The 10207-nt window shown below is 55.6% G+C and overlaps 2 protein-coding genes across 5 annotated transcripts; one reads left to right on the top strand and one right to left on the bottom strand.

Moving 5' to 3' along the window:
• The first annotated feature begins 1978 nt into the window (after nucleotides 1-1978).
• LOC102512036 (aminoacylase-1) lies at nucleotides 1979-7075 on the top strand. 3 transcript variants are annotated; one of them, XM_014555306.2, is made up of 15 exons: nucleotides 1979-2062; nucleotides 2709-2824; nucleotides 3509-3573; nucleotides 3664-3768; nucleotides 4118-4212; nucleotides 4485-4561; nucleotides 4652-4741; nucleotides 4842-4898; nucleotides 5242-5315; nucleotides 5408-5457; nucleotides 5574-5718; nucleotides 5817-5885; nucleotides 6481-6560; nucleotides 6669-6729; nucleotides 6813-7075. In XM_014555306.2, the coding sequence occupies exons 2-15, from the start codon at nucleotides 2731-2733 to the stop codon at nucleotides 6975-6977; spliced, it is 1227 nt and encodes a 408-aa protein (XP_014410792.2). In that variant the 5' UTR covers nucleotides 1979-2062; nucleotides 2709-2730; the 3' UTR covers nucleotides 6978-7075. The 3 variants fall into 3 exon arrangements, with proteins under 3 accessions (XP_014410792.2, XP_014410791.2, XP_006180036.2); XM_014555305.2 differs by lacking the exon at nucleotides 1979-2062 and adding an exon at nucleotides 2103-2299 and having other exon boundaries at nucleotides 6656-6729; nucleotides 6813-6958; XM_006179974.3 differs by lacking the exon at nucleotides 1979-2062 and adding an exon at nucleotides 2135-2299.
• A 501-nt stretch (nucleotides 7076-7576) lies between these two features.
• Nucleotides 7577-9949, bottom strand: RPL29 (ribosomal protein L29). 2 transcript variants are annotated; one of them, XM_032458387.1, is made up of 4 exons: nucleotides 9832-9949; nucleotides 9369-9479; nucleotides 8997-9061; nucleotides 7577-8095 (listed from the first exon to the last, which is right to left on the bottom strand). In XM_032458387.1, exons 2-4 carry the CDS (start codon nucleotides 9403-9405, stop codon nucleotides 7700-7702), a joined length of 498 nt encoding a protein of 165 aa, XP_032314278.1. In that variant the 5' UTR covers nucleotides 9406-9479; nucleotides 9832-9949; the 3' UTR covers nucleotides 7577-7699. The 2 variants fall into 2 exon arrangements, with proteins under 2 accessions (XP_032314278.1, XP_014410797.2); XM_014555311.2 differs by having other exon boundaries at nucleotides 9369-9413; nucleotides 9832-9938.
• Nucleotides 9950-10207: the final 258 nt, after the last annotated feature.

Here is a 10207-nt window from a genome sequence, read left to right as displayed (position 1 = left end):
CTGGGGAGTGACAGGTCCTGTTTCCTGGCTTTGCTGCAATTGTGGTGGGAGTTGGAGACAACTCTGGATTGCTTCAAGGCTGGGAGATTGAGGGAGGGCTCCAGAGCCTGGGAAGGCTTAGGACATGGGCTGCTTCATAGCTGGCTACCCTCACCACTCTGTGACTCAGTTTCCTCATCTGTAAAATGGGCATGATGGTAACACCTAGCTCAGAGAATGGTTTTAGGATTGCGTGAATCTGGGTAAGCAGAGCACTTGGCCACACAGTGTTGGGGTGTGGGGGGTGGGGTCAGGGATATGGGGACATTAGTATTGCTAAATGACCACTGGGTTTGGTGGGAAATCCAGGGTCTGGCAGCTGAGCTGACTGAAAGTCAGGAATGCAGGACCTACTGCCTAAGGGAACCTGATGTTTAGAGATGGGGCTGGGGAATGTGGTTTAACAAGTAACAGTGCTAGTGCTGGGGAGAGGGAAACTCTTCTTGAGTTCTTGCCAGCTGGGCTAACAGTAAAATTGACACAAACAGATTAACAGGAGAAAAAGAGACAGATTTTTAATCATGCCCATGGAGGTCTCATTGGACCTAAGAAGTGGCCAAAGCAGGCAGCTTTTCTTACTTTTCAGACAAAGAATATATTTGTGAGGACTTGACAAAACAAAGAAAATTATGTTTTAGATGCTCAATTAATGAAGAATCTAGACAGAGTTTGGGCTTGGGGGTAGTACATTAAAGAAGTTAACAAGGTTTGTTTATACAGGCCTCTTGGCCTAAATTCTCTATTTCTGGCAATAAGGATGTCCTACCTCCAGATGCAGGAGCGTACCTTTCACCTGACAGATTTATTTCTTGCTTTCAAGGAGACAGAAAAGAGGGTCAGAATGTCCCTTTGCATTGGACATTTCTTAAGTAACTTTAATGCAAAATAATCAATATGCCAGTGAGGCAAAGTTTGGGGCAACCTACCCTGGGCCCCAACAATAGCATTGTTGGTGAACCAGCAAGTCTGCTTGCCTCTGGGAATGTGTGGGACAGCAGCCAAGGCTTAAACCCCAGGAGGTTTGGAAGGGACTCTTACCCTAGCCTCCCAGCCTGCCTCCGCCGTACCCAGAGGTCGAAGTCTTCAACCCTGATCCTCCCCAAGCTGATTCAACCCCAGGAGCAAAGGGCAGAACCCACTGAGAGTACAAAGGGCAGCCGGACGCACAAATGGTCAGCTACAACTGTGTGCAGTCTGTGGGTGGCCAGTGGAACTACCTGTGCCTCTTTATCCTTCCTCTCTGGTGGCCGCAGAAGAACCAGGGAGCCTGGCACAGGGTCAGCTAAGAATGTGCCATATGTATGCTTTTGTATACAAAAGCCTTTCATTCTGCCATATAGTGTCACGATGACATCCTCTCACCGTGACATCCTCTGTCATATCCAACCCCCATTTCTCACACTGTCATGCATTCATACCCACTGATACACACTGTTAGATTTGCCCACACAGCAGCACAATCACACGAGCGAGCACACATGCGCCTGTCCGTCCATTTATCCTTCATTCCTGGCACATTGTCTGAGCGTCTGCTCTGTGTCCTACCAGGGACAGAATCTTGCGGGTACATGGACCAACCTCCTGGAGCTCACAGTATGTAAGAACAAATATTAACCAATAAATTCTCCACACTGGAGGCCGAGGAGTCAGGGAGGCCTTCCCTGAGGAGCTGAGGCGTGAAGAAGGGAGAAGTCGAAAAGTCGCGAGAGGGGGTTGGAGGGCAGGCAGGGGCCAGCTTCGGAAGGACTTTTCAGGGCTGTACCCTGAGAGCGAGGGGGCGCCCAAGGAGTCAGCTGCGATGCTTAGGGTCAGTGCCCGCCCTCCTCCTCTCTGGCCCAATCGGGAGGTTGCAGGAGGTGGCGCCTGCTGCCCAGGACCAAGGGCGGGGCCTGGAGGGGGCGTATCCTGTTGGGCGGGACAGGGCCTGCGGGGGCGGGGCCAGCCTGGAGTCGCAGTCGGCCGCGGGGTGGAGCTGGCGGCGGAGGCAGCTTCCCCGGGGCGTGCTCCTGAATTCGAGACTTGGGTAACTGGCGGAGGCTGGAACCTAGGGCGGGCGTAGAGGTCCAAGACGACTGGGCCTTAGGGACTGGGACGGCCCTTACTCGCAGTCTTCGGTCCCGCCCAGTAGTCTGGATCCGGCCACGTGGTGGGCGGACCGGGGCGGTTCTGAACCTGAGACCTCGCTAGACCCTGAGTCTCGCCCAGAGTTCAGGGCGGGCGCTGAGGGGCGAGCGCGGACCCAAGACCAGCAGAGAGCGAGGTGGGGAGCCCTGGAGACGGGTAGAGGGATTCGGGGACTCCTTGACATGAAATCCGGGCAATTGGGAGAAATTTTTTTAGGAGGGCGGGGGAGTCAGTGTCTGGGTTCAAACCTGGCTCAGCTACTCCCTATCTGTCCCTGAACCTCTCTTAGCTTTTTCCCCTGTAATGTGGGCATTCAGAGGCACGAACTTCATGAGGCTCTTTGGGGGAGTAAATACGGAAATGTGTTGAAAGAGGCCAGCACAGCGCCTGACACAGATTGAGGGCTCTGTAACTGGGGGCTCCGAAACATGGTGTGCTCTCCCTGTGGGACGTCCGGGGAACCCCCGCCCGGAAAGGGGCAGCGTGCAGGAGTCCACCGGCCCCAGCGGCCCGGAGGGGTAGGTAGTCATTCGCTTTGCCCCCAGCTCACGGTGGCAGGGCAGCGCCATGGCCAGCAAGGGTCGCGAGGGCGAGCACCCATCCGTGACGCTCTTCCGTCAGTACCTGCGCATCCGCACCGTCCAGCCCGAGCCCGACTATGGTGAGAACGCGGCGGTTCAAGGCCCTGCAGTGGGGCTTCAGGGGCTGGGACTGTGCCCTAAACCAGGCTCCAACCGTTGTCACCCAGCTGAGCCCAATCTGCTGCCTCAAATGGCATCTCCACCCCTGTAGCAATCCACCCTAGATTGCTCAGCAGTCCCTCCAGGCTGTGGAGGGACAGTTTCTCCAGAGGCTGTCCTGCTCCAAAAGTTACTCCTAGCTTTAAATAAGGAACAACTTCACCTGACTCCCCAGGACTTGGGGTGGGGGAGGGGAGGATGGGGCAGCCACAAGGGAAAAAGTGGCCCCAGAAGCCCTTAGGGAATCAAGTTTGGTGGCTGGGAACTGTGTACACGGGCCCAGTCCAAATCCTTGATGTGTGTTTTACTATCTGGGAGACGGTGGGTGAGCCTCATGTCTCTGCCCCTGTTGCCCCATCTTTAAGGAAGATAATGTTGACACCTGCTTCTCACCCTGACTTCCCACCTGGCCTTCTACAAAGGGTTACTGACTGGCCAGATGTGTCTTCTTCCTTGGGGACAGAAATGCAGGTGTCTCTGGAAGGATGTAGAATTGCATTGAGGTGGGGGTCTGCTCCCCCTCTCTGGATGTACCCCCAGCTTTGCCTGGGCCGGTGGGAGGTGTAGGGAGGCAGAAACAGCAGCAAAACTCTCTGTGTCCCCAGGGGCTGCCGTGACCTTCCTTGAGGAGAGAGCCCGTCAGCTGGGCCTGGGCTGTCAGAAAGTGGAGGTGAGCCTGTGGCCTTGCCTGGGGAGGGGAGGTGGCCCTGGGGCAGCTCCTCAGCCTGCACTGACTAACTCTCCTCCTGGCCTTCTCCAGGTGGCACCTGGCCGTGTGGTGACTGTGCTGACCTGGCCAGGCACCAACCCCAGACTCTCCTCTCTGTTGCTCAACTCCCACACAGATGTGGTGCCTGTCTTCAAGGTGTGGGGGTTGTCCTTGGGGACAGAGATGCTGCAGACCCCCCATTTGACCGCAGGGAGACCACAGTGCTGGACCTGGCACTGACTCTCGATCTCATACGCACTACTCCACTCTAGCAGCCTCTGCCCAGTAGCCATTCCATGCCAGGGGTTGGGTGGGCATGGGAGGGTGGTGGGAGTGGGAGACAGAGATGAGGGATGGCTGTCAGCTGCCCTCTTCAGCCTTCTTTTGTCCCTTTCATCACCCCAACCCTCTGGTGGTGTGGGCTCCTGGGGCACCTGCTCGTAGGGCAGAGTGGATTAATGACTGCATTTGGGGCTTGGGTCCCTCTTCCTGCCTCTGCCTCCAGGAACATTGGAGTCATGACCCCTTTGAAGCCTTCAAGGATGCTGATGGCTACATCTATGGCAGGGGTACCCAGGATATGAAGTGTGTCAGCATCCAGTGAGTCCTTGTTCCCAGTGTCCCCACTGGCTCATTGGATTGAGCCCAGACCCAGGTGTTTGGAAAACCTCAAAGCCAAGGAACATCTTGACCCCTTCTCATGGGCAGGAATTACTGCTATGACCATTGCACGGATGGGGAGACAGGGACAGGGACTCTCTGGAATCACCTGCTGGGCTGTAGCAGAGCAGGGCTAAGGGCTCTAGCCTGCCCACTGAAGCATCTGGTGGTTCTCTACAGCACCTGGCTCACACCCTCTCACTACCCCTCAGGTACCTGGAGGCTGTGAGGAGGCTGAAGGATGAGGGCCACCATTTCCCCAGAACCATCCATATGACCTTTGTGCCAGGTAGGAGTGGCTTAGGGAGGTGCTCCTTCTAGGGCAGGGAGAGTGTGTTGTGGGCAGCCCCCTCATCTCACATTCCTGCTGCTTTTACAGATGAGGAGACTGGGGGTCACCAAGGCATGGAGCTGTTTGTAAAGCGGCCTGAGTTCCAGGCCCTGAGGGCTGGCTTTGCCCTGGATGAGGGTGAGCAGGGTGGCAGGCTGCTGAGTGGCCAGCAGGTGATAGGGAGGCTGCTAGTGAGGGCTGGGCCACTCCGCCCTCTGAACCCCCTTTCCCTCCTCAGGCCTGGCCAACCCCACTGACGCCTTCACCGTCTTTTACAGTGAGCGGAGTCCCTGGTGTGAGTATACGCTTGGAGGGAGGGGGTCCATATGCAGGTGGCAGACTGGGCTGGAAGGAGCAGGGGGCTGCCAAGGGTTCCCCAGCAAGTCAGGGCCTGAGTAGGCCTTGAACCCAGGTCCTCTGCCTCCCAGCCCCCATCCTACCTGGGCATCTCCTTCCTGAGCTTCTGAGGGGAGGCTCTAACTTCAGGCAGAAACCAGCTCTACACTGTGTATTCTGAGGGGGACAGAGCCCTGCCAGAGGAGCTGGGAATGAGGGGAAGGCCCTGGGCCCACCCAGGGCTGGTTGCTTTCCCAGCCCCTCCCGTGCTGAGGACATCCCCTTGTTCCTACCTCTCCCAGGGGTGCAGGTCACAAGCACTGGGAAGCCAGGCCACGGCTCGCGCTTCATTGAGGACACAGCAGCAGAGAAGCTGGTGCGGGACGCATGGGGAGGGAGTTGGGGAGTTCCGAAGGCTCTGTCCTGGGGCCACTAACCTCACACACATCTAATCTCACACTCTTCTAGCACAAGGTTGTGAGCTCCATCCTGGCTTTTCGGGAGAAGGAGAGGCAGAGGTAAGGCAGCCTGGGAAACGGCGCAGGGCTCTGGGACTCTGTGCAGGGGAGGATGGAGGCTGAGCCACCTTTTAATCTGTTCTTCCTCCTTGCTGCTGTTGCCACCCCGCCCCCAGGCTGCAGTCAAACCCTCAACTGAAGGAGGGGACTGTGACTTCTGTGAACCTGACGAAGATAGAAGGCGGTGTGGCCTATAATGTGGTACCTGCCACTATGAGTGCCAGCTTTGACTTCCGTGTGGCACCAGATGTGGATTTGAAGGTGCCACCTATGCCGGGGTCAGAAGGGAGTCTGGGTCCTCAGCCTGTCCTAGAGGCTCAGGGAGAGCCTGAGGGGTCAGGTTATCTCCCTTCTCATAGGCTTTCGAGGAGCAGCTGCAGGGCTGGTGCCAGGCAGCTGGTGAGGGCGTCACCTTGGAGTTCGCTCAGGTATGGACTCAGGACCTACGATGGGGGACTCGTGGGAGCTGGGGAGATGGTATGCCGAGTGTGTCACTGCATGAGTGTTTGCTGGCAGTGTTTGCGTACATCCAGGCATTTATTTGGCTGCAAGACGTCTTATTCACCAACAAACATTGGTTGTGGGGGCCACTGTTGTGTGCTGGGGAATAAATTCTAGGGAGGAAAATTAGAGCAGAGTTCTTGCCCTCACAGAACTTACAATATGAAGGGAAGACTTAAGACATGAATCAAATATATTATTTTTACATAAATATGAACACCATGGTCCAGGAAAGGCTGGGACCTTATACTGTGAGAACCAGTAACTGGAGGATGTGACCAGTCTGAGATGTCTGGGAACACCATCTTGAGGAAGGGACACTTGGGCTAGGATCTGAAGGAAGGATGGACACGAAATAAGTGAATGGAGGGGAAGGCCCCAGACCTGCAGCCTTTGAGGGACTGAAAGAGGGTCTCTTGCTGGACTGGCCAGCTGGATATCTGGGTAGGTGGGTGGATGTGTGCCCTGCGACAGGGCAAGATGCCAGGCCCTGCCCTGACCCTGCCATCCTTCTCCCCACAGAAGTGGACAGACTTCCAAGTGACATCTATTGATGACTCAGACCCCTGGTGGGCAGCATTTAGTGGGGTCTGCAAGGACATGTGAGCATACTGGCCAGCCCTTCTCTCCCCTTCCACCCTCCTTTGCCCCTTCAGTCCTTCCCTCACCCTCTCCCCTCTGCCTCCACCTTCACCAGGCTCTCTCTGCAGGAACCTCACTCTGGAGCCAGAGATCTTCCCTGCTTCCACCGATAGCCGCTATCTTCGCGCAGTGAGCCTCTTGCAGTAGGGTGGGCAGTAGGGTGGTTCTGGGCACTGGCCTTCCCCCTAATGGCTCCTCCTTGCCCCCTGCAGGCGGGGGTCCCAGCTCTGGGCTTCTCACCCATGAACCGCACACCCGTGCTGCTCCACGACCATGATGAGCGGCTGCATGAGGCCGTGTTCCTCCGCGGGATTGACATATACACTCGGCTCCTGCCCGCCCTGGCCAGTGTGCCCGCCCTGCCCAGTGATGGCTGAGCCCCACACTCCCTAACCTCCACCCTTGGCCAATGCCAAGGACCCCTTTTCTCTCCTGCCCAACAATAAAGTCTATGTGGACAGGGTCACTTCTGAAGTATTTAACAGCAAGGATGTTCATGGAGCAGGAGTTCAAAGATTTAACTGTTAACACCTACTTCAGACATGAGGGCCACACACCATGGGGGGCACTTGTTGCCCCAGCATAATTAACACCAACTCGTCCCAAGAACTCGGGGGACCATAAAACCCAGAGCAGTGGATGCTAGCCAGGCACACTAGGAACCTAGAACTCCTCAGGCCAGAGTGCAGAATTCTTCCGCAGGGTCCCTCCCCTGTCTTTTCATAGGCTTCAAGACCTGACAAGGATGTTGGGATTTCTCCCTTTCCTCACCACCCTGCCCAGTCCAGCAAATCACGTGCCCGTGTCCCTAAGGCACCCAACCACTCCTCATTTACCAGCCACTTCTTGCACTCTAGGGCTCTATTTTCCCAGACTTCCCCCAATACGCTACCATCAAGGGAAGGCTAAACTTTTCTCCTACACACACCGACCCCACCTAAACCCTAGTTCCAACTCTTGAATCACAGACACAGGATGACTGACAGATCCTGCCTCAGGTTTATTTGTACAAACAGCACAGGTAGACATGAGCCCCATGCAGACAACTGCCCAGGGGTTACACTAGTCCTTACATCCTCACATCAATAGATGAAAGCCTCTACTCTGGAGCCTTTGTGGGGGCCTGGGTGCCTTTGGGAGACTGAGCCGGAGCTGGAGCTGGAGCCAGAGCCGGAGCCGGAGCCGGAGCCGGAGCTGTAGCTGCAGCCTTGGTCTGAGCCTTGTCCTTGGCCTTTGGCCAACAGAGCCTGAGACCCTTGGCAATGTGGGTACGAGCACATTTCCCGAGCTTGGGGTAAGCAATGTAGGCAAGTGGACTGAGCTTTCGGCTGCTGCCCTTTGGAATCTTGGGCTTGACCTCCTTGGGCTTTACGAGAGCCTTGATAGCCTCAGCACGTGCATTCATGGCCTTGACATTGTTGGCCTGCATCTTCTTCAGGCCCTTCTTGTTGTGCTTCTTGGCAAAGCGCATGTTCCTCAGGAACTTGGGGTCTACCTGGAAGGCAAGGAAAGTATAGACGGCTGTATGTGGGGGCCCCCAAGTTACCCCTAGTGCCCCTCTCCACAGCAGTAAGCAAAAGGTCAGGCTCCACCTGAGACCCACTGAGAGCTTAGACAGCATCAAGTCAACCTTAAATTCACAAATACCCGAACCTTAAAAACTATCCCAGGGAAACATGTATCTCCACCCCAAAGCCAGTAATTCCACCCTTCTAATGCTATACAGACCACATTTTCAGGGCTACAGGCCTAGAGCCCAAAAGAGCTAAAATGCAAGCACAGAAGGAAAGAAATTCCTTGAGCAGGAATTTTAGTTTTTTTCTGAAACCCCCTCAGGGCCACCCCACCCCCTCTCCCTTAAGGATACAGGGGAGAAGCAAACTGAGGACAGGGGCTCAGTTCTCCTGCTCAGACCCTACAGTCTCAGCCTTCTCAGCTAACCCTCACAACTCCCTAGCACAGAAAGAGAAGCTGCTCACCACCGCTTGGCCAAGCACTGGGTCAGATTAAGATCATATGGCTGGTTAATGTACAACAGAAGACTCACAAAGACACCAGGTGCACACAAACAAGGCCATTCCTTCCCTTGAAAAGTTCTGGGTGAGCAAGGGAGATGATCAGACACACTGTCCTCAGGAAGCAGGTTATACCTGACCAGGGGGTTATACCTTGGGTGGGTAAAGGCTGAGTAAAGCTTTATTACAGGTCTAGCAGACCTTGAAGTTCAAGCAAAAACTGGCTGGGTAGAGAAAGAAATTGTGGGCTTTGGTAGGCCAGGTAAGATAAGTGACAGTTACTAGCGGTGCTCAGGCAGATGCTGAAGCTGGAAAAAGACCTTGACTGTGCAACTGGGGCCTAAGAGACACACTTCTATGTGATTCAGTGCACAAACTCACCCCCTTAAGAGATTCGTATCGTTGTGATCGGGGTTTTTTGATGCCGTTTCTGTGCCATTTTCGGGCTGTGGGGAAGAAAAGGAATTAGACCAAAAGAGATGTCCTCTATTAAGACCACTATCACAGCTGGCAAGCCTGGGAGAACCATTACTTGAGATCCGTTTAGGAAACCTGTTATAACTAAATGCAATGCACTGTGGGTATCTCAAGTGGACCTCTAGCTTCTAAGTCCACAACTCCAAAGGTAATAGTGGCTGAAAACAAAATCAGCTCCAGTCCCACAGTAGAAACGTGCCCCCTCGCCCTGCCCAGGAACCATAATGTTGGCCAAAGTCTGGGGCATTAGATGAAGGCTGGGCCAGGGAAACTTACACTGGTTGTGTGTGGTGTGGTTCTTCGACTTGGCCATGCCTGTACCTGGAGGACGAGAGCGCAGATCAGGGCTGGGGGCTCGCTGTGCTGGGCCTACCGCTGCCGCCCTGGCTGGAAGAACGTGCGACCAGAAGCCAGAAGGAGGCTGCAGCACAGATGCCTTGCCTCCACGGCCTCCACCCGCCTCAATTCACTCTGCACGACCCGATGCCAGTCGCCCCCTCCCAAGCTCAGGTAATGGTGCCTCGAAACCAACCGCCCCCCAGCCAAAAGGTTGCGCTCTCCCCCAAAATCCTGGTTCTCCCCTTCCCATCTACCCCATGAGAATCCACGAACACCTCCCCTGCCTAGCGGCCTCCGTTCCCCACAGCCACACACAGCCTCCCTGTCCTCCTCAGGCCTTGGGCCCCGCCGCCGGCCGGGAGTCACGGATGGCTTCGGATGCCGCGCGGCTTGCACTCACCGGAGCCAGGAGATCCCGAATCGCCTGGGACCGGAAGAGAAAGAGGAAGGCCGCGGTGCAGCACGGGAAGTAGGGTCGTCGCGGCAGGAAGGTACTACTGGAAAAGCTTCCCCCAGAGCCTTGAAGAAAGGTTCCTAATCCCGGGAAGGCACAAGCCAGACGGGCAGGCGGTGCTCCTTCAGGTTTTACCGGCCCTTTTCCCTTCTCCTATTCCTCCTAGACTTGGGTCCCAAGTCTCATTAAAGGTCCTGAAGGCGAAGGGAGTCCTTGAGGAATTTAAGTGGGGCGGGGCGTGATGGGAGATTTGTGTTCTGAAAGAGTACCCCTGGCTACTGCGGGGAGAATGAACTGTAGGGGGCAGAGGAGAGGAGAGAGA

The sequence above is a fragment of the Camelus ferus genome, chromosome 17, assembly GCF_009834535.1.
Source record: "Camelus ferus isolate YT-003-E chromosome 17, BCGSAC_Cfer_1.0, whole genome shotgun sequence".
NCBI classification, from domain to species: domain Eukaryota; kingdom Metazoa; phylum Chordata; class Mammalia; order Artiodactyla; family Camelidae; genus Camelus; species Camelus ferus.
The sequence above is the reverse complement of the archived record's forward strand: the minus strand, read 5'-3'. Positions and strand labels throughout refer to the sequence as shown.